The 24850-nt window shown below is 34.2% G+C and overlaps 1 protein-coding gene across 1 annotated transcript in view; it reads right to left on the bottom strand.

The window, feature by feature from the left end:
- The window catches only part of MDGA2 (MAM domain containing glycosylphosphatidylinositol anchor 2), a 639286-nt gene that overhangs the window by 406802 nt on the left and 207634 nt on the right, over positions 1-24850 (bottom strand). The window contains 2 exon segments of the mRNA XM_031952914.1: positions 19-25; positions 4034-4230. Of these exon segments, the coding sequence (XP_031808774.1) occupies positions 19-25; positions 4034-4230 (204 nt within the window).

The raw sequence follows: 24850 nt of genomic DNA, 5'->3' as shown, positions 1-24850 counted from the left end.
CTAGTAAAGGCAGTAGATAGGGAGACTTACTCCCTAAAACTACAGTGAATGAGTAGAGACTATACAAACTAGGAAGAAGAGATTGGGAGAGTAGGCATCACTTGAAATTCACGTCCATATGAATCAGTTAATAAAGTGTACATCACATAGAAATATATTCAAGTAAATATAGGAAAATAGGAAGAAGAGAAGAAAGAAATAAAAGAGAATGTAAGCTCAGAACAAAATTAGTCATAGCAAAACAAACTCCAAACTTGAAAGATGGAAATTGAAAATGGGCTTTAAAAGAAGTGTAAAACATTACGAATGAGTTCTGAGCAAAGGAAAGGGGAAAGGGACAGAAGAACAGAAGAAGGCTCCATCAAATATAGAATAATGGGGCCAGGAATACTTATAGATTCTTCCCTACTTATAGATTCTTCACAAGTAGAAAGTTATAGCCAAAGAGAGTAGGAAAAGAAAATAAGAGAATAGGATGGGGGAGAGTGGAAATAAAGAATTAACAATCATAACACTGACTATAAATAATATGAACACACTGAGACAACATGAAATAGCATAATAGATTCAAAAGCAAACTCCAAGAGCATTTATTTACAAGAAACATATTTACATCTAATTAAAATAAGTCAATCAGTAAATAAACATTTACTGATGACTTACTATGTGCTAGATATTCTGTCCGCTAAGTGCTAAAAAAAAAAATACAAAGGTCAAAAGAACAATTCCTGCCTATGAGAAGTTTACAATTTAATGGGAGTGACAACATGAAAACAATTATGCAAAATCAAGCTATATATAAACTAAATGGAAATTAGTCAACAGAGAGAGGACACTAAGATTATTAATCCTTGGGAAAGTCCATGTAGAAGGTAAGATTTTAGGTAAGGCTTAAAGGAACTTGAAGACTAACAGGGATAGAATTGTAGGCATGGAGAACATCCAGTAAAAGTGCCTCAAGCCCAATTATAAAGTGTCTTATTCCAAGTATACACAGAGGCAACCACTAGATCAGAATACAGAGAGGAGTGAGGGTAAAAGAAAACTAAAAGATAGGTGGCACATTATAGGTTATAAATCAAAACAGAGAATTCTGTATTTGATTCTAGAAGTGAAATAGATACTAAAAACATAGCTACTGGATAAGGACGTAGGAGATAATGAAGAGTAGAGTTTAACAAGTCTGAGGATCAGGAAGATGGTGGTGCTCTCAAAAGTTTAGAAGTTCAGTATAGGGGAAGATTATTGGAAAAAATATAACAAATTCAATTTTGGATATATTGAATTTAAGTGTCAGCAGAGAGGTTAATACTGAATAAGCAGATGTGAACATTCCTTTTTTGCACTGCTTTTTTCAGAGCTAGTTTTGTGGGTTTGGAAGTTTTCAGTACTTCCAAGATGAAATGATTTGGGAAATGATGGGAAATGATGGATCAATAGCTGCCAATTATGTATTAGAAATGAGTATTTTTCAAGTCTGAGTTATGAGAGAAGTCTTATGATGTCATCTTTAAAGCTCAGCATTCTGAAAAGGGTGAGGAAAGGCCAGGTACATATGAACATTTTTGACAATCCTTTTTAAAGGTACTCCAAATTTCACATTTTTTCTTTTCCTTGTTAAAAGGCAAAGAATGAAAAATAACTAGTTTTCCTTTGAACAGTGGTTTCTTCTTTCTCTGTCTAGCCCATCTCAAAGCCCATAGTCCTCATGGGAATAGAAATACAGAAACTTCTTATCTTATTTTATTATTTCAGTTATTATCTTTAACCTTTATAATGTTTATCAAGAATACAAAAGAAATGTAACTTTCAAAACTTGAACAAATGCTATTTTTCAATTAGAGAATGACATAGCAAATTAATATTCATGAAAAAGGCTAATGAAGAAATTTTTATTTAAAATATTTATTTTTAATATTTAATATTTAAATTATTTAAAATAATTTATTTAAAAACTTGAAGCTGCTTTTACAAATTTTACTTTAGCATATGACACTGTATAATTTCCACTGGGAAAATAGAACCTAAATATTTATATGCTTTAGCTGCAATATTTACCTAAAATCTGGCTTCTTCTGTCCCTGATAAAGTTGTGAGTTTAAAGGCAGAACTCTCTCCTCTCTAAGTGCAAGTTTAATATAAGAACAAAATAAGGCATTCATAAGTCACTAAACATTTAACAAAGGAGATTTATTTTATTTTAACACAAAAAGTATATAGTAGTGCTTAATTTCTCAGGACATGGCTACCTTTTTCCCCATCTGAAAACTGATTCAGCCAATCAATCATCACAATATAACAACTCACATATTTTCAGGAACACACTCATTTTGAGAGAGTGACTTGAGATCTTTATTGGCTCTAAGCCAGGAATTTGTGTCAGAGAAACCTGGATCAATCAGAAGGAAGTTTCATGAAAGAATCTACTAGGGAAAGAATCTACTGGAAAAAAAAATGTTGTTTGGGAGTTGTATTTGGAGTTGTATCAGGATAAGGAGAGGTGTGCCAAGAAAATAATGCACTACCACATATATCCAATTTTTATTTAGTGCTACAAAATTTCATTCATATAATTATTGATTATTACATGGTTATATTGCTCCAAACATTTAGCTTTCTTTTAATAGCTTGTGATTTTTTTGATACTTTAATTAATTTTCTATACCAAAATAGTATTAAATATTTCAATAAATTTCAAGCTCAAAAATTCTTCAAATTCTAGAGTATATCTATAATTTTATGCATGTGGGAATTCCTACTGTCAGTAACACTGTTTGCAACCCATCTCTGCTTATGATTACATATATATCTATATAATCAATTCTATATAATTCTTATCCATGCTCTTCTAATGATTGCATATAGAAGATCAACCCTATGTCTGGCTCTTTTTCTAAATCTTTAGATCTAAAAGCCCAAATGTAGCACTTGTAGGCATCTGAGATCCTTCTATCCATACATCTACCCTACTCGACAATTTTTTCCCAAACATGGTATCTTTGATGTCATCTTCTGCATAAATAGCCTTTCTCGATGTGGCCCCACCCCATCCTATAAAAGAACCTAGCCTCTCCCTCATACCCAATTCCAGTTTATGTTGTTGTTCAGTCACTTACATTCATGTCCTCCTCTTCATTACTTGTAGGGTTTTCTTGATGCAGTGGTTTGTCATTTCATTTTTTAGATCCTCTCACAGATGAGGCAAACAAGATTAAGTGATTTCTTCAAGGTCACACAGGTAGTAAATGTCAGATGTCAGACTTGAACTTAAGAAGATGTCCTTCTCATTCCATTCCCTACCCAACTCATAGTCTTTCTATAATGGCTGTCTTTAATCATATATATTATTTCTTTAAGTCAATTGACTGTTCATTGTATCATACCAGGGACAATAACTAGATTTCTTTATGTAATATAGATTTATTTTAAATGAAACAGCATAATTTTCTTTATTCCACATTTCATTTTATGAAATATACCAAATGCTTATTTAAGTAATGTTATCAGCTAATAGCTCTGTCATAAAATTATCATTTTTTCTAACTTTCTTATAGCATTGAGCCTTTTGAATAATAAGTCTCACCAGTGGCTAATTCCATAAAATAAAAGTCAGGGACTTAATAAAGGGGGGGGGGCATTGACAATTATTGTAACATCTCTTTATTGCTATAAAATAAGAAAAGCCAAAATTTGTCCTTTTCATGTGAATGCCTTTCCAAAATAAACAAGTAATATTAATATGCATATCATATTTCAAATTCAGTGATTTAATGATGTGACAAAATTTTCAAAAAATAAATACCAAACATATTATCTATATTATTTGGCACCTTAAAATAAATATCATATAAATGACATAATTATAAATTAGTTAATTTTTTAATTCAAAAGAACATATGTCAGATTCAATTTTGATAGAAGATGATAGAAGATGGAGGAAAAGGAGTTTCAAAAGAAATTAGACAATGAAATTATAACAAATAGCTGTGGAAAATATTCTAAAGGGAATAAATTACAACATCTGTGGTCCTACCTGAGTAAAGAAGGGCTCATAAATTTCAACTCCTTTATCAGATCCTTGCAGTAAGACTTCCTGGCCACGTCTCCAGCTATACCGAACAGGTGGATTGGAATTGGCAACACATCGAAGGAACACCGTCCTCTCATAGTAAAATTGTTCTTTAGCTTCACCAATACTTTGATGAACAGTTACTACTGGATCATCCAAATCTAGGAATAAAAATAACCAAGGTAATCATAACTTGTAAAACATCTATTATATTGTAAACAAAATTAACAGACTGAACAAAGAACTCTTCTAAATATGATGATGAATTATTTAAAAACAATATTCCAACATATTTGGAATATCTGAATGATATTTCCTAATCAATGTAAGAAAAGATAAAGAAGATGCCTTTTACTATCTTGTAATAAATAAATTGGGGGCCAAACTGATAGTAAATCATTTATAAAGATGTATTTATTGTTGTTGTTGTTATTGTTATTATTGTTGTTGAATTAACAACTTTTTGTGACTGATCCCACTTGGGACTTTCTTGGAAAAGATATTAGAGTGTTTTGACTTTCCATCTCCAGCTCATTTTACAGATGAGGAAACTGAGGCAAATAGGATTAAATGATTTATCCAGGATCACAGAGCTAGTGTGTCTGTGACCAAATTTGAACTCAGGCTTTCCTGATTATGGGCCCAGCTATGCTATCTAGTTGCCCTTCTCACATAATCTACATACACAATGTAGAAATTGGCATATTACTAACATTATTCATCTTCCAATTGTAACAGTGACAAGAAAATGTGATAATTTTAGATTAGAAGAGCTGGAAGGGGCCCAAGAGATCATTTTTCTTGAAATGAATGTAAATGACAAAATAGATGAGTGCTGACCCTGGAGTCAGAAATACCAGAGTTCAAATTCTACTTTAAACAATAGCTGTGTGATTTTTGACAAGTCACTTAACCTCTATCTGCCTCAGTTTCTTCTAATGAAGATATGTGAAATGAGAATAATAATTGGACCTACATGAGGAAAAAAGTAGAAGCACCTAATAAGTACTTGTTCACTTTACTTTTCCAAATCTCGCATTTACAAAGCATTTTACAAGGAAAGTGAGGTTAAATGACTTCCACAAAAACCACAAGATGTCAATATAAGAAACAGCATATGAGTTCAGGTCTTTGGAATTTGGTATTATTGGAGTAGTCCTATGATTCAAGCTTTCACATTGAAATAGAAGTTTAGTGAGTTTGGGCCTAATGTTTGCTATGACCACACATCAAATTCCTCAAAAATAAACACATATATATTCAGAAAAATGAGAAGTACATTAAGAAGTATAAAGCTAAGAAAAATTAATTTTTCACAATGATAAATAAAAATAAATCACATTTTATCTGAGAGGATATTTTTTTTTCTTAGAAAGATTTTTTTTATGCGTTGAAAGCATGTTAGATCTCCAAATACTTGTGAAGCAATGGAATCCTTGAGAAATCAAAATAGAAGAATAAAAAGATAAAAGAATTAAACTGATTGCTTTGTAATAAAATGTTTCTAATATGCTCATAATTTATTCTAATATTCTGGGACTGTTGACATGTTAAATATTTTTAAAAGAACATTAAAAATCTCCAATTTAAACATATATTTAAAGAATTAATATGTCTTTTTCACAAAATTTAAAGAGGAATCAATTTAAATCTGCCATACTGTGCTATTGGGAGCTAAGGGTTCTTTAACTTGTGCTATGAATAGGAAGGCAGAATTAGGGAGAAAGTGACTATATTCCATATGTAGATATGATTACATATAGAGATATCATTGAATAAATAAAAATAAATTAATAATGTAGTACTAATACTCTAACACATTTTTAATTTCAGTTTTAAAAAAATTAATCCAATATGTGTATATATATATGTATATATATATATATATATATATATAATATAAAGCATATTTAACATGTGCTTTGACATATTTAACATGTATTGGTCTACCTGCCATCTGGGGGAGGAGGTGGGGGGAAGGAGGGGAAAAATTGGAACAAAGGTTTTTCAAAGGTCAATGCTGAAAAATTACCCATGCATATATCTTATAAATAAAAAGCTATAATAAACAAAAATAATAAAAAATAAAAAATTAATCCAATTGTTGTCTACATTATATTATGTAAGCCTTGCCTACATTTTTAAAAAATACAATTTATTTTGTCTACTGCCTTTAATTTCCCCCTCATTTCTTTTCCCTTCCCCTCTAAAAAGTATTTGTAAAAAATAAAAAGAAGAAACTATTTCAGCAAAATCAGATTAAAAACAAGAAACTGAAGCTATGTGCAATATTCCAGTCTCTGATTCTTCTGCAAAGAAATAGAGAGAAAACAGTCCTCTCTTGCAACTTTCACTTTTAATTATTTGAAGTTGTTTTTTCCATTTATATTTCTGTAGTCATCCTGTGGATTGTTTTCATGAATGTCATCACTTCTTTTTGACTCATTTCATAGGTGTTTCCATGATTCTTTGAATTCAGTAAGTTCACTACTTCTTCTAGCATACTAACATCCATGCATCATAATTCAAATTGGCATTCTCTATTGTTTGGACACATACTTTCCACTCCTTTGCCACTACAAAAGTTGCTGCCATCTATACCACCCAATAGTTTTTTTATTTGTTTTTTTTAAAGAAATGACATAAGAAATTTTAAATACTTTTACTTCTTTTAAAGCACAACCTCCAAGTACTCCACATAACTATGTATAGATGGCATAAGTGACTTTGCAGGCTTGTGTTTCAGAGTCTAGTTGTGGGAGTCTTTCCTTAGTCCTTCCACAGAAGTGACAGCCTGAAGATCATCCCACTCACCAAACAGCACAGAAACACTAATGCTGCCAAGTCACTAAAAAGGAGAGAGATGGAAGAAAACATTAGCAATACTAACAGATGAGGAAAGTTCTTTACTTTTGAGAAAGGGGACTAGAGGAGAAACCTCCCCTTTCCTAAACTGAGAAAATTAAGATATCAAAACTTGTAGTAATTTGTTTATCAGTAAAGGGGCGCATGAGGAAAAAAATGGGAAAGAAACTAAAGACTAGTGACTGAGAATACAAGAGAATAGCTAATCAACCAAAAAGTCTAAAAAAGAAAACTAGGTAAAAGCCTAGATCCCAAGCAGAGGAACCAAAACATAGTCTCACAAATACAGAAAGGAGCAAAATTCAGATGGATACAAGAACATGAGGAAAAAACATCACTCTATGAAGAAAAATGCACCCCAAATTTTCCAGTATAAACAAAGTAAAACTCAATATAAAACTCCTGAAGGGTTAATAAATAATAATAATATTTAAGAATGTAGTCAGATAAAAATAACTCTCAGTGCAGAATGAAATTGAATGAGTATAGATATAATTTATAAGAACTAAAGAGAACTTAAATGAGTATTTACCTGAAAGATAGAGAAACAAACTTTAAACATAAAGCTTTGGAAATAGAAGGGCAAAAGGCAACATTAAAAGGATATATAAATGCATGAAGTTTATGAAGTCATATCAGTACTTTCAATATTATAACTTTCTGAGATGTGGACCCAAGATGACTCTCTCAACCTCTTCTCCAAACTGCTCCAAATTACTTTAAATAATGACTCTAAACAAATTTTAGAATATCAGAACATCCAGAAAAACAGAATAGAACATTTTCCAATCGAAGGCAACTTAAAAGCTCAGCAGAAAGGTCTGTGACACCAGGATGGGAGTCCAGTATGCATTCCAGTGAAGGCTGCAACAGCATAGCCCCAGTCCCAGACACAGTCCCGGAATGAATTCAGCACTGACCCAGTTCTCAATGTCAAGTAAGCAGGACCTCTGAATCAGTGGCAATACTAGAAGCTTCTAGACTTCTCAGACCAAAGATATCAAAGAGAACTTGAAAGTTCAGCCCAAAAGGTCTGTGGAATCAGGGTAGAGACCACCATGCAATCCCAGTGCAGGCCACACCAGCACAACTGCAGCCCAGGCCATGCTGACCATATTATCAGCAAGGATCTTTCAGGCCTCAGGACACCAGGGAAGACTTGGAAGGTCAGTGGAAAGTGTCTGTGGCAACAGAATAGCAGTCAGGTGTGCAGTCCCAGAACAGGCTGCCTCAGCAAACCCCTGTTCTGGTCCTGGTCCTAGTGTTAGCAAAGCAGGACTCTGTTGCTTTAGCACACTAGATCTTACACCTACAGTAGGGAAGGAATACTCCTAACAGTTTCAGGACAGAAAAGAGTCATTGTGGTAGATCCCTTAATCTCTGAAAACAGCTGCACAAAACCCTCCACTCTGGAAACAGAGCCCTACTGTAGCAAAAAGTTAAAAGCCAAGTAACAACCCAGGAAAACAAAAAGACAGTAACAAAAGAGGATCTAATCGTAGAAAATTATTATAGGGACAAAGAAGATCAAAACCCACACTCAGAAGGTGATAAGTCAGAATTCCTACATTATTGGTGGAGCTCTGAACTAATCCAACCATCTGGAGAGCAATTTGGAATTTTGCCCAAAGGGCTATCAAACTATGACTCTTTGATCCAGCAATGTTTCTACTGGGCTTGTATCCCAAAGAGATCATAAGGGAAGGAAAGGGATCCACATGTGCAAAAATGTTTGTGGCAGCCCTTTTTGTAATGGCAAGAAACTGGAAACTGAGAGGATGCCCATCAATTGGAAAATGGAAAAATAATAAATTATGGTATATGAATGTCATAAAATATTATTGTTCTATAAGAAATGATCAGCAGGATGATCTCAGAGATGCCTTGGAGAGACTTAGATGAACTGATGCTAAGTGAAGTGAGCAGGACCAAGAGATTATTGTACATGGCAACAGAAGATTATATGATAATCAGTTCTGATGGACATAGTTCTTCTCAACAATGGAGATGATTCAGGCCAGTTCCAATGATCTTATGATGAAGAGAACCATTTGGAAACTGAGTGTTGATAGCAATATAGTATTTTCACTCTTTTTATTGCTTGCTTGTACTTTGTTTTCTTTATCAATTTTTCCCTTTTTGATCTGATTTATCTTGTGCAGCATGATAATTGTGGAAAGATGTATGGAAAAATTGCATGTTTAACATATATTGAATTACCATCTACAGGAGGAGGTGAGGGAAAGAGAGGGAAAAATTTGGAACACCAAGATTTTGCAAGAGTGAATGATGAAAATTATCCATCCATATGTTTTGAAAATAAAAAGTTTTAATAAGAAAAGAAAAAAAAAAGAAAAACCATGGGAAAATCTGTCATGTAGGCATGTACATTGTAACTGCCTATATGTAATTATACAACATTTTTTCTCAGGTTAAAAAGGTATAATATTTGTATTTTTCATATCTGTGCATGTTATTAAAGATTATTTATATATCTCAAAAACAAAAGTCAAAATTCCTAAATCCAAAGCCTCCAAGAAAAATAAGAATTGGACTTAGGCCATTTGAAAAGGGATTTTGAAAATCAAGTAAGAGAGACAGAGGAAAAATTAGGAAAAGAAATGAGAATGTTGCAAAAGGAAATACAAAAAGCTAAAGAAAAAAATGCCTTAAAAAGCAAAATTTGTGAATTAGGAAAGGAAGTACAAAAGATCACTGAGGAAAATAATTTTTAAAAATCAGAATTGATCAAATGAAAGCTAATGACTATGAAAAATCAAGATACAATAAAGCAAAACTTCAAAAAAGTGAAAAATAATGTGGAATCGCATTGGAAAAGCAATTCAACTGGAAAAAAGATCCAGGAGGGGGTAATTCTATGATTATTGATTTACCTGAAAGTCATGATCAAAAAATTAGCAGGGACATCATCTTTCAAGAAATTATCAAGGAAAATTGTTCTGTTATTCTAAAACTAGAGGATAAAATAGAAATTTAAAGAATCCACTGATCACCTCCTGAAAGAGATCCCAAAATGAAAACTTCTTGGAAAATTATAACCAAATTCCTGAACTTCCAGGTTAAGGAGTAAATATCATAAGCATCCAGAAAAAACAATTTAAGTATAATGCAGTCACAATCAGAATAACACAAGATTTAGCATCAATTACTTTAAAGGACCTGAAGGCCTGAAATATGATATTTAAGAAAGTAATGGATCTAGGATTACAATCAAGAAAACAATTTATTTTTGAAATAAAAAACTTACTTCAATGTTTGAAAACTGCTAGCATAACAATTCCTTAAATTAAGGAATTTAATTTGGTTTATCTGTTTACATTCCTACATGGGAGGATAATGCTTTTAACTTATTAGTACTATCTCATTATTATGACAGTTTGAAGGAATATATATAAACAGAAGACACAGGTATGAGTTGAAAATAAAGGGAAAATACCTTTTAAAATGGTGAAATTAAGAGGGAGAGAGGAATGTAGTGTGAGAAAGAGAAAGGTGGAATGATATTTAATTATTTTAGTTATTTTAATTATTAAAAAAGATGGGAATAAAGCTTTAACAGAGAAGGGAAAAGGGGAAGCAGAGGGAAATGTATGAATCTTACTCTCATTAGAATTGGTTCAAAGAGGATGTAACACGCATTCAATATGGATAAAGAAATCTATCTTACCCTGCCAGATGGGAGGGGAATGGAATATGGGGGAAAAGGAAGGTGATAAAAGAGAGAATATATTGGGGGAGGGAGTGGTCAATAGCAAAACACTTTTGAGGATGGGTCAAGAGAAAGGAGAAAAAATACAATAAAGGGGGGGAAACACTGATTATGTAAATGGGAAATAGCTATGGTAATTGTAAAAAAGCATTTTGAAGTAAGTCTTTCTGATAAGGCCTTATTTCTCAAACATAGAGGGAACTGAATTAAATTCATTAAAAAAAAAGAACCATACTTCAGTTGATAAATGAACAAAAGACATAATTTATGCCTAACAGGCATATTATTGACCTAACAATACCATTATTAGGCATGATTTTTAAAAGTTGGGGGAGGAAAAGGATCTATATGTACAAAAATGTTTGCAATAGCTCTTTTCTCAGGGCAAGGAATTAGAAATTGAGGGGATGTCTATCAATTAAGTAATGGCTGAATAAATTGTGATGTTTGATTGTCATGGAATAATGTTGTTCTATAGGAAATAATGAGCAGAATGCTCTTTGAAAAAATAAATCTGGAAAGTCCTCTAAGAACTCAAACAGAGTGAAGACTACTATATAAAAGGATTAGCAATAATCTGGGATGACCAGCTGTAAATGACTTTACAATTTTCAGCAGTACAATGATCAAACTACTCTGAAGGACTTATGATGAAAAATCCTATCCATAACCATAGAAGAAACTAGTGGTGTCTGAATACAGATTGAATCATACTTTCTCTCTCTTTTGTAATTTTATTTTTCATAAGTTTTTATTTTTATTAGGGTGGGAGATCTATGTCTTTTTTTCACAACATGACTTTCATGGAAATGTTTTTGAATAACTTCATATGTTTTTAATGGTGGCTGAAGGCAGAGATAAGGGAGAGAATCTAAAACTGAAAAGTTTTTTTTATTATAATAACTTTTTATTGACAGAACCCATACCAGGATAATTTTTTTACAACGTTATCCCTTGCACTCACTTCTGCTCCAATTTTTCCCCTCCCTTCCTCCACCCCCTCCCCTAGATGGCAAGCAGTCCTATATATGTTGAATATGTCCTAGTATATCCTAGATACAATATATGTGTGCAGAACCAAACAGTTTTCTTGTTGCACAGGGAGAATTGGATTTGGAAGGTAAAAATAACCCGGGAAGAAAAACAAAAATGAAAACAAACTAAAAAGTTTAAAAAACAAATGTAAAAAATGCTTTAAATGTAATTGGGGAAAAATAATATATTAGGAAAAAAATTATAACATTACAAACAATAAGTTTGAAAACTACATAGCATAACAATAACCAAGAGCACTCTTTGAAATAGCTGATGTGAGTCAGTGAACCAGCATTACAGGGTTGTTATGTAAAATAATTTTATTATCTTTGAAGGCGTTCTTATGAGTTAAAAGTAACTCTATATTTTATGTCCTACTACTTTATTAAATTGTTTCCATTAACTTTTTATTTTACTGTATTCTACCCTTATATCATCATATTGTCTGCAAAAAGGCCTATTCTGATTCTTTCAATTTCTTTTGCTTCTCCAATTGATATTACTAACATTTCTCAAACAATATTGGATAAGATTGGCAATGAGCATCATTTTTCACTCCTAGTCTTATTATGAAAGCTTCTAATTTATCCCCATTACAAATAATGCTTTGCTAACAGTTTTACATATTTGAATGAAGGAAAAAAAGTGAAACATCTCATTGGAAAAACAGCTGACCTGGAAAATAAATCCAGAAGAGACAATTTAAAAATTATTAGCTGATCTGAAGATCATGATCAAAAAAAAAAAGAACCTGGAGAGCATTCTACAAGAGATCATTAAGGAAAACTACCCCAATATTCTAGAAACAAAGGGGAAAATACTCATTGAAAGAATCCATTGATCACCTCTGTAAAGAGATCCCATAAGAAAAACCTTAAGGAACATTGTTGTGAAAATTCAAAATTATAATCTCAAGAAAAAAATTTTTAAAAAAGGAAGATAAGGTAGTGGGTGGAAAGGATTTAAAAAACACTGTTAAGAAAATGGAGTGGGATGATAGGAGATAAGGTAGTGGGTAAAAAAACAATTCTACAGACAGGGAAGAAGAGAACAAAAGTATATACAGGGGAGAAAATAGGATGTAAGGAAATACAATCATAATAGTGAATGTGAATGGGATGAACTCTTGCATTAAATTGAAAAGAATAACAGAGTGGATTAAAAAAATAGAATCCTAAAATATATTTACAAGAAACACATTTGACACAGAGAGACATACAAAGTAAAGGTAAAAGGCTGGGACAGAATTTACTATGCTTCAGTTAAAGTACAAAAAAAAAAGCAGGGGTAGCAATTCTCACCTCAGAAAAAATAAAACTAAAAATAGGTCTAATTAAAAGAGATAAAGATTCACATTGGTAAACAGTACCATCCATCATGAAGTAGTAACAATACTAAATGTGTATGCACTAAATGAAGGAGTAGGCAAAATCCTGGAAGATTTTAAGCCAATTACAAGAAGAAATAGAAAGCAAAACTATTATAGTGGAGGTAAACAAAACTTTTTGGTCTATTTTCCCCTAAATGTAATTTTATTGCATCGTGATCTGAAAAAAAATGCATTTACTATTTAAGACTTTTTGCATTTGATTTTGAGGTCTTTATGTCCTAATATATGGTCAATTTTTGTACAGGTTCCATGAATTGTCAAGGTAAAAGTATACTCCTTTCTGTCTCCATCCAATTTTCTCCAAAAATCTATCATATCTAACTTTTCTAGTATTCTATTTACCTCTTTAACTTCTTTTTTATTTATTTTGTGGTTTGATTTATCTACTTCTGAGAGAACAAGGTTGAGATCTCCCACTAATATAGTTTTGCTGTCTATTTCTTGCAGCTATTTTAACTTCTCCTTTAGGAATTTCCATGCTATACCACCTGGTGCATATATATTTAGTAATGATATTGCTTCATTGCTTGTGGTGCCCTTTAACAAGATATAGTAGCTTTCCTTACCTCTTTTAATTAGATCAACTTTTGCTTTTGCTTGATCTGAGATCAGGATGGTTACTCCTGCTTTTTTTACTTCACCTGAAGCATAATAGATTCTGCTCCAGCCTTTACCTTAACTCTGTATGTATCACTCTGCTTTAAATATGTTTCTTGCAGGGCAGAGACAAGATGGCAAAGAGGACACATGTTTCTTTCTGATCTTATCCCACAACCATCAGACTAATTAGCAAATCCAGCCTCTGAATTAGTTCTGGACTGGCAGAATCTGTGAATATTTGGAGAGGAACAAATTACCAGCAAAAGATAATTTCAAAGATTGGCAGAAAAGGTCTGTTTCAATCGGGCATGGAGGAAGGTTGGCCAAACACAAGCAGGATGAGCACAGATGCCAGTGCAGGCTGTGCAGACCCAGAGTAGAGGGAGTTCCACATGGTGGAAAATCTATAGGGAGTAATCAACAGCAGTGTTGGCTACTCTTCCCTGCATGCAATCCAATAGATCAGCAGAGAAGTTATAAAACATCCAACACAAACACAAAAGATAAAGAGTAAATCCCAAAATGCCAGAATCTCACAGGACCTGGCCATGTCCACCCAGCACTGGAAGCCAGTAAATACTGATTCAGCACAGCCAGCACTGACTCAGCGCAGCCACTGCTGCTTGTAGAGGAAGCTTGGACAATCCCCCAGACCTAAAAACAAATCTCTTTTTAAAAAATGAGTTGAGAAGAGAGAGAGAGAGAGAGAGAGAGAGAGAGAGAGAGAGAGAGAGAGACTGGAGACAAGGAGGCCAGGAAGAGGCTATTACAACTATCTAGCCTCAGAGTGGTAATGATCGAAATTTAGGAGTGCAAAAAATTATCAGCAGAAGAAGCCGAAGAAGCCTGCTGGCTTGCCCTGACACCATTATCACTGAACTTTTTACCCAAGCAAGACTGATCTTTCCTGAAGCACCTCTAAGTTATCTTAAGCGGAAAATTATTTCACCTTATCTTTATGTAGGTTCTACCACTCTAGAATCTGTTAGGAGCTTGATTTAACATTGTTTTCAAAAGAAACTGGGGAGAGCTTAGACAACTTTCTATCTTCTCTCCATCATCTTACTCTTCTTTACTTTTTAAAATCAAATTAAGCAGTGGCTTATATATTTTGCTGTTTGCTTGCTTCTTCTTTTTTTTTTTCTCATAAAATCAGCTTCTATTTTTATTTACTAGTTCAATGGCATGGAATTTTATTAAGCTCTTCTTTGATTCTCAGGATTTTCAATTTGGTTTTTAATAGAGGATTTTTAGTTTATTATTTTATCCATTGTAAGTAGTATTCTCAATTCATTGATCTATGCTTTCTCTATTTTATAGATGAAAACATTTAGATATATAAATTTTCACCTAAGTAGTGTTTTGAGTGCATCTCATAAATTTTATTACTTTGTCTCATTGTTTTATTCTTTTTGATGAAATTGTTGTTTCTATGATTTTTTCTTTGATGTACTTATTCTTGAAAATTGAATTATTTAGTTTCCAATTTATTTTTAATATATTTATCACTGCCTTTTATTGAATGTAATTTTTGTTATAATTTGATCTGAATTGGTGAATTTAAAATTACTGCATGTAATATAAAAAATTTTATGTCCTGATTAATATATTTTTAAAGTGCCATGTATTAATGAAAAAAAAAAGTTACTTTTTATTCCCATTCAATTCTCTCTAGATATCTATTATATCTATCTTGCCTAACATTCAATTATCTCCTTGATTTCTTTCTTATTTATTTTTAGTTAAATTTAACTCTGTTTTGAGATGGCAAGATTGAAGGCTCCCAGTATTATAGTTTTGTTATCTATTTCCATCTGTTGTTCATTTAGGTCTTCCTTTAAAAAGGTAGATGTTATAAAATTTGATGCATACAGATTTAGTGTTGACATTACTTATTTTTGGAACCTTTTACCATAAAGCTGCTCTATTTTCTATTTCTTTTAATTAAATATATTTTAGATCAAATTTTGTCTGAGACCATGATTGTTACTCTTGCTTTTTTCCATCAGCAGAAGCATGATAAATTCTACTCCAGTCCTCTATTTCTACTCTAAATGTATCTCATTTTTAAATGTGTTTTTTGTAAACAACATATTGTCAGTTTCTGTTTTTTTAATCCATTTGGATATCCTTTTCTGTTTTATGGGTGATTCTATCCCATTCACATTCAAAATTATAATTATTAGTTGTGCGTTTCTTCCATCCTATTATGGGGCACTGTTTATATCCTTCTCTCCCTTTCTTTTTTATCCTATCCCAATTGACTTCTCTTTTTAAATACTATTCTATTTTTTCCCAGTTACAGGAAAAGAAAAATTTTAGCATCCTTTTTTAAAATTTTATATTTTTATTTAAAGCTTTTTATTTTCAAAATATATGCATAGATAGGTATCAACATTCACATTTGTAAAATTTTGTGACGCAATTTTCTCTACCTTTCCCTAACCCTCTTCCTTAGATGGCTGGCAACACAACGTGTGTTAAGCATGTGCAATTCTTCTAAACATATTATCATGTTGCAAAAGAAAAATCAGATCAAAAAGGGGAAAATGAGGAAAGAAAACAAAAAGTAAGCAAACAACAACAAAAAGTGAAAACATTATGTTGTGATCAAAACTCAGTCTCCACACTCCTCTCTCTGAGTGTAGATGGCTCTCTCTATCAAAGTTAATTGGAACTGGCCTGAATCATCCTTGATCTTGAAAAGAGCAAGTCCATGAGAAGTTATCATCATAAATTTTTTGTTCTTGCTATGTACAATATTCTCTTGGTTTTACTCATTCACTTAGCATCAGTTCATTGAAGTTTCTCCAGGTTTTTCAGAAATCATCCTGCTGATCATTTCTTCTAGAACAATTCTATTCCATAATATTCATATACTATAACTTATTGAGCCATTCCCCAACTGGATATCCACTCAGTTTCCAGTTCCTTGTTGCTACAAAAAAGGCTATTACAAAAATTTTTGCACATGTGGTTCCTTTTACCTTTTTTATGATCTCTTTGAGATATAAGCCCAATAAAAACACTGCTGGATCAAACGGTATGCAGTTTGATAGCCCTTTGGGCATAGTTCCAAATTGCTCTCCAGAATGATTGTATCATTTCACAACTCCACCAATAATGTGTTAGTGTCCCAGTTTTCCCACAACCTCTCCAATATTCATCATTATCTTTTCCTGTCATCTTAGCTTATCTGAGAAGTATGTAGTTGTAAAGGGCTGAAACTCTTGAGTTAATGCACTGAGGTCGGACAACTGTGCATTTAAGGCTAATTACCAACTGGACAATACTCTATAAGCATATGCTTGGAAAATGGCCCTTCCCATTGTCCTGTGCGAGCTCGATAATTGGTGTATACAGAGAATTGTAAGAGGGACGAGGTGTTGGAGTAAGACTAGCCAGGGTCATTTTTGGATGGGAGAAGAAGAGAAGAGGTCGTCGAAATTCTGCATCCATCCAATTCACTCCTACCTCTAAAGACCAAGGACTTTTGTTTATCCTGACTCTGGCTGATTTTAAGGTATCCATATGCTTAGAATCTGGACAAAACTTGTTGGGGCTTTCTGAATATGGTGAGCTCTGTAGGATATAAGCCCAACAAAATAGTCATAGTGGAGTTAATCCTCCAATCACCTATGATCAACTAACGGGTATAGGTTCTTATGCAGAAATTTCAGTACAGATTAATTACTCCATAGCAGCATATGAGCAAATTGTTGCTGCTGCTGTCAAAGCATGGGTTTTTCTCCCCAGTAAAAATGACAAGAGTGAAGCCTTCACAAAAATTGCACAAGGGCCAAATGAACTCTTTGCTGATTTTGTGGGAGGTTTGCAGAGAGTTGTCACATGCACTAATGGTGAAAATGCAGTAACAAACATTATGATAAGGTAACTTGCTAAAGAAAATGCTAATGAGGTTTGTAGAAGAATTATACAAGACTACACAAGGATGCTCTTTTACAGAAGATCATGTGCCACAGTAGGCACAAAAACCTTTTATAGCCAGGCTATGAAGCAGACTTTCTAAGATCCGAACATGGGAAGGCAGGGTCTCTTTTGGCAAGGGACTTCCAAAGACACTCATCAATGCTTTCAATGTGGTAAAGTAGGGCATCTGAAAACTCAATGTTGGCATAGAGACAGAGTGAGAAAACAGGGTGGGAGAACAAGACCCAATACCCCATGTTCAAAATGCAACAGAGGCTTCCACTTGGCATCAGAATGTAGACTGATTCAGGGAAATGGGATGGAGGGCCCAGCCCCAACACCCAAGACAAAAAATACTTGGGGCATGATGGCAGCTGATGCTACACCCAGAGAGTGCCTAGAAGTTCAGTACTCAGGCATGACAAATCAGCCAGGAAGCAATTTGATGGGAGAAAGGGATTACAATTGGTGAGAATAGAGTTGTATGCAGCTGGGACAACTGAGATACCCCCAGGAGAGGTGAAATCTATTTCTCTCCAGCCTATGGATCCCTTGCTTCCAGGCACAGTAGGCTTGACCATCACCTCCTGAGAGCACTTATAAAACATTGTCCATCCATGTACTGATGTGGGAAACTGGGGAATGTGTAGATAATATCCCAGTCATTAATACAGGTAGACAATGTGTGACTTATCAACCAGGAGAAAGAGTAGCATCAGGTTTACTGATACAGACTCCTAAAAAGCAATCTGGTGATAGTCGCCCAGATTGACTCCAAGCAACAAAATCCAGGAATATACTGGACTGCAGCTGTAACAGCTGACTGGCCTATGCTCCCTATCTATATAAATGGCATACCATTAGAAGGAATGGTAGACACTGGTGCAGATCCTACAGTCCTTAGGGGTGCCAACTGGTCCAGTCTAAGGCAGAAACCTATATGTCTGGTGCAGGAGGATCAATAGCAGCTGAAATTAGTGCTACCCCTTTGAGATGGATATTTGAAGGTGAAACAGGAGTTTTTACTTCTTTTATAGTTGAAAAATCCCCAATCAATCTGTGGGGAAGAGATATTTTACAACAAATAGGATAACAAATGGGTACTTTGGTTTTTTAGCAGGGCTGCTGTTGAAGGCCTGCCAACACTCTCACCTGTTCCTATCCAATGGAAAACTGATACACCAGTGTGAATAGAACAGTGGCCCTGAGGTGGCGATAAAATTCCGGCCTTATTAGATATAGTACAGGAGCAACTTGACCAAGGACATTTACAGCCTTCTCTAAGTCCTTGGAATTCCCCAGTATTTGTTGTAAGAAAGGAATTTGGAAAATGGAGGATGTTGACTGATTTAAGAAAGGTAAACGAACAGATGGAAACTATGGGAACTCTTCAGCCTGGACTTCCATCTCCTACTCAATTGCCTAGAGAATGGCCTCTTTGGGTTATAGACATTAAGGATGGTTTCTATTCTATCCCTCTAGATAAGGAAGATATGAAAAGGTTCGCCTTTTCAGTGCCCAGTGTTAACTTAGCTGAGCCTTATAAAAGATATGAATGGACAGTTTTGCCACAGGGAATGGAAAACAGCTCTACTACATGCCAAATGTATGTTGTTGCTGCTCTCCAGTAAGAAAAGCATATCCAAAAGTAATGTTATTATATTACATCGATGATATATTGGGATGTGCACCTGAGGAACAAATGTTAGAAGCATGTCTACAAAAGACCATGGAAACACTAAGGCACCACAAATTGCACATAACTCCAGAAAAAAATTCAAAGACATACTCCTTTTCAATATTTAGGATATGAAGTATACCCTAAGGTGCTTACAGTGGAAAAACTTCATGAAGAACAGAGAAGCTAAACAACAAATGACTTTCAGAAATTGATAGGAGATATCCAATGGATGCATCCAGTGTTAGGCTTGACTCCCTATCAATTATAACCATTATATGATATTTTAAGGGGAGACTGCTTTAAACTCACCATGTCAGCTTACAAAAGAAGCTCAAGAGGCTTTGAGAGAAGTTGAACAAGCTTTATCCAATGTGGTTGAAAGAGTCACTCAAAACATCCTTGGAAATATCAGTTTTTGCTACACAAGAGGCACCCACAGCAATCCTTCATCAAGGAGATAGTGTGATAGAGTGGGTGAACAGCACAATCAGAACAAAGTCATACTCCTTACCCAGTGCTTGTGGCTAGAATTTTATTAAAGGCCATTAAGTGAGCAGTATAATTATCTGGGATAAGATCTGACAACATATACACCTTTTATACTAATGCACAAATTAATAGATGCTGTGAAACCATCTCAGAGTGGCAAATTTTATTAGCCATGTCTCCATATTTTACACCCAGGTCTCCATTAAAGATAACCAGATTATTACATAATTGGTGATGGATTCTTAAAAAAATAAGTTTCCAAAGTTCCTCTTAAAGGACCAACTATCTTTACAGATGCATCCAAACATAACATTTGTGTGGTATAGTCTCATCACTTAATTATATAAAGAGTAGTCAGAACTCCTTTTCAGTCCACTCAGCAGAATGAATTGTATGTCTGCCATCTGGGGAAGGGGATGAGAGGAAGGAGGGGAAAAATTGGAACAAGATGTTTGGCAATTGTCAATGCTATAAAGTTACCCATACATATAACCTGTAAATAAAAGGCTATTTAAAAAAAGAATGAATTGTATGCAATCATCTTAGCTCTTATTATCCAGGAGATATAAATATAATATCTGATTCGGCCTATTCAGTAGGTGTCGTACAAAGATTTTATGACACAGACATGGTACTGATACCTAAATCCGGTAGGTTGAAAACAGAGAAAGAAAATTATAGAGGAATCTCCCTAATGAATATTGATGTTAAAATATTAAATAAGATATTAGCAAAGAGACTACAGAAAATTATCCTCAGGATAATATCCCATGATCAAGTAGGATTTATATCAGGAATGCATGGCTGGTTCAATAGTATAATTGACCATATTAATAACCAAATTAACAAAAACCATATGATCATCTCAATAGATACAGAAAAAGCATTTGATAAAATCCAACATCCTTTCCTATTAAAAACACTTGAGAGTATAGGAATAAATGGACTTTTCCTTCAAATAACCAGTAGCATCGGTTTAAAACCATCAGTAAGCATCATATGTAAACTGGAACTATTCCCATTAAGATCAGGAGTGAAACAAGATTGCCCACTATCACCATTACTATTTAATATTGTATTAGAAAGACTAGCTTTGGCAATAAGAGTTGAGAAAGAGATTAAAGGAATTAGATGCAATGTATCAGTGTCCCAGTTTTCCCATATCCCCTCCAGCATTCCGCATTATCTTTCCCTGTCATTCTAGCCCATCTGACAGATGTGTAGTGGTATCTCAGAGTTGTCTTAATTTGCATTTCTCTGATTAATAATGACTTGGAGCATCTTTTCATATGGCTAGAAATAGTTTCAATTTCTTCATCTGAGAATTGTCTGTCATATCCTTTGACCATTTATCAATTGGAGAATGGCTTGATTCTCTATATATTTTGAAAATGAGACTTTTAGCAGAACCTTTGACTGTAAAAATGTTTTCCCACTTTATTGCATCCCTTCTAATCTTTTCTACATTAGTTTTGTTTGTACAAAAACTTTTCAATTTGATATAACCAAAATTTTCTATTTTGTAATTAATAATGATCTCTAGTTCTTTGATCATAAATTCCTTCCTCTTCCACAGGTCTGAGACATAAACTATCCTATGTTCTTCTAATTTATTTATAATCTCATTCTTTATGCCTAGGTCATGAACCCATTTTGACCTTATCTTGGTGCATGTTTTTAAGTGTGGGTCAATGCCTAGTTTCTGCCATACTAATTTCCAATTTTCCCAGCAGTTTTTGTCAAATAGTGAATTCATGTCCCCAAAGCTGGGGTCTTTGGGTTGTCAAACACTAGATTATTAAAGTTATTGACTATTTTGTCTTTGAACCTAACCTATTTAACTGATCAACCAGTCTATTTCTTAGCCAATATCAATTGCTTTTGGTGACCGCTGCTTTATAATATAATTTTAGATCTGGTACAGCTAGGCCACCTTCATTTGATTTTTTTTTCATTAGTTCCTTTGAAAGTCTTGACCTTTGTTCTTCCAAATATATTTTTCTAGGTTATTAAAATAGGTTTTTTGGGAACCTGATTGATATAGCACTAAATAAATAGATAAGTTTGGGTAGTATTGTCATCTTTGTTATATTTGCTCGACCTATCCAAAAGCACTTAATATTTTTCCAATTGGTTAGATATGATTCATTTGGGTGGAACGTATTTTTTAGTTTTGCTCTTATAGTTCCTGACTTTCCCTTGGCAGATAGATTACTAAATATTTTATACTATTGGCAGTTACATTAAATGGCATTTCTCTTTGTATCTCTAACTGTTGGATTTTGTTAGTGATATATAAGAATGCTGATGATTTATGTGGGTTTCTTTTGTATCCTGCAACTTTGCTAAAGGTGTGGATTCTTTTTTTTTTTAATTTAGATTTTATTTATTGGTCACAATAAATGGTTGTTAAAGTGTTAAGTGTTAAAATAAAGAAAAAGAAGAAAGAGCAGGAGGAGGAGGTGCCAACTAAATTAAGTGAAAGGAGGAAGAATCAGATAAGAATGGAGTTAAGTACAATTTGGAGTGTGATACTTCACAGCAGGAGAAATTAAATCATTCCTCATCTCATGACCCTCCCCCCTCAATTAACCCTTCATGGGTGGAGGAAAAAGGAAGAAGGGGAGAGGCAGTGATGCAATCAGAACCACCTATTAAGGAACCTGTGACAAAATTAGAAAAAACAGTACTAAGGCAAAAAATGAAGGAGAAGACATATCTGATTTTATAAATGCATACCCTGTGATCGAAGAGCTTGACTCTTCAGGTCAAAAAGGAAGAAGATACACTCCTTTAAAATTTGGAAAAAATTAAAGATTTGAAAAGGGATGCACTCTTTATGGGGCTACATCATCTTATGTTAAGATGTTACTAGATAATTTGTCTTATGAAATCTTAATCCCACCCAAATGATTGGAAATCCATAGCTAGAACATGTGTAGAACCTGGATAAAATTTATTGTGGCTTTCGGAGTTTCATGAATTATGTAGGATTCATTGCCCAACACAATAGGCAAACAGGAGCTATTGGACAAATCACTTTTGACCAGCTAGCTGGTGAAGGTCAGTGTGGAGAGAATTCAGAACAGATTTATTATTCCATAACAGTGTATGAGCAAATTTCTAAGGCTGCAATAAAAGCTTGGAGTTCTCTCCCCAGACAGAAAGATGGATGTAAAGCCTTCACAAAAATAGAGCAAGGTCCCAATGAACCTTTTGCTTATTTTGTGGGACATTTGCAAACAGCGGTAATAAGAACCATTGGAGATAATGCTGCTACAGAAATAATGACCAGACATCTGTCTAAGGAAAATGCCAATGAGGTTTGGAAAAGGATTATATGGGGACTAGACAAAGATGCTCCTTTAGAGGAGATCATAAGAAATGCTTATTATACTCAGACTGTGATGAACTTGGAAAGACAGGGTCCCTCTAGGCAAGGGACTTCTAGAGAAATTCGTCGATGTTTTCAGTGTGGAAAAGCTGGACATTTGAGAGGTCATTGTAGATATGGAGATAGAATGAGAAGACAGGGTGAGAGAAAACCCAAAACTCCATGTCCAAAATGCAACCGAGGCTTTCCTTGGGCCTCTAAATGTAGATTGACCCAGAGAAATGAAAGGCAGGGCCCAGCCACAAGATATCAATCAAAAGACAGGTGGGGTATGATAGCAGATAAGGTTACACCCAGAGAATCTTTAGAAGGTCAGGACTCTGATGTGATCAACCAACAGAAAAGCAATCAAGATTACAGTTGGGGAGAATACAGGCCTTTTAACCCAACAGGGCAGTGTCCAGTGCAAACAATTCCCAATATAATTGTCAGATGATGATGAGAAATCCCAAAAGTGGTAAATAGAAAGGAATTAGATAGGTTAACTGCCTGGGAGAGAGGGTTTTCTTGTATTTCTACAGATGGAGAAGGAATCAGATGGATGCCAATGAGCTGTATTAGCCTTATCCATCAGAGAGAAACAGAAAAGCAGAAAAACTTCAAAACAAAGGAGAAGATTTAAGAAACATCTGACACTGAAGAGCATGGCTGACAGTGAGACTGTTGAAGGAGCTTTGAAATCTTCAGGAATCATTGGATTCCCTAACACAAGATGGGACTGTTTCAACTTCTTAAAAACCAGTAGGAATCTTTGGATTCCTTGAGATGAAAAATTGTTGATGAGACTATTGCAGCACTTCAAAGCTTGCAGGAATTATTGGATTCCTGGCACATGAACTAATGGACAATGGATTCCTTTTGGACTTAAGGACATGTATAAATTCTTCATGTTGATTCATATTATTTGTTACATTACTACTAGTCTGTGTTATATTGCTATGCGCTTATGTAATCTATGCAATTATGTGTAATACCTCCCATATTGATGAATTTATGTGTATCTGTTTTAAGAGTGAGCCCCTTAAGAAACCCGCTAATCTGATTTGATCTCCCATTTCCTTTGGTGTTTTCATCTCCCTTCCTGAGATGTCAGGGAGGGTATGACCACCTTCTTTTTATGGTGTTTTCACTTCTTTTTTGAGCAGTCAGGGAAGGCATGATCACCTTCTTTGAGGGGTTCTCACCTTCTTGAGAAGTCAGGGAGGTCATGACCACCTATGTTCTAAATCAAAAGAAAGGGGGAGATGTTGGAATTTGTTGGTCAGACACAGAGCACTCTGGGAGGAAGCCCACAAGCCCATTCATGGAGGTGGAATCAGATTCATTCCATCTTCCACCTTTGTGCTGGCTGGAGGCTGAAGAAAGCAGAAGCAGAAGAAAGGACAAGCTGCAAGAGCTTTTGGAATCAAGGAAGGAGAAAATAAACGTTTGGATTTTATCAGCTGGCTATATTTGAGGTGATTATTACTCTGAACCGAAACTAAGGCTGCCTCCAGAAACCCTCCCCAAGAAACCTGCTCCCAGAGAATGCTCATATATTATAAAAAAGAAGAGAACACCACACCCTTCGATTCTTTAAATTGGAAGCTACTAGGTCTTAAGTAATTCTTATTGTGGCCCCTCAGTATTTGAATTTTCTTTCTGGTTGCCTGTAATATTTTTTCCTT

The sequence above is a fragment of the Sarcophilus harrisii genome, chromosome 2, assembly GCF_902635505.1.
Source record: "Sarcophilus harrisii chromosome 2, mSarHar1.11, whole genome shotgun sequence".
NCBI classification, from domain to species: domain Eukaryota; kingdom Metazoa; phylum Chordata; class Mammalia; order Dasyuromorphia; family Dasyuridae; genus Sarcophilus; species Sarcophilus harrisii.
Note: the sequence above shows the minus strand (reverse complement) of the source record. Positions and strands in the feature narration are given on the sequence as shown.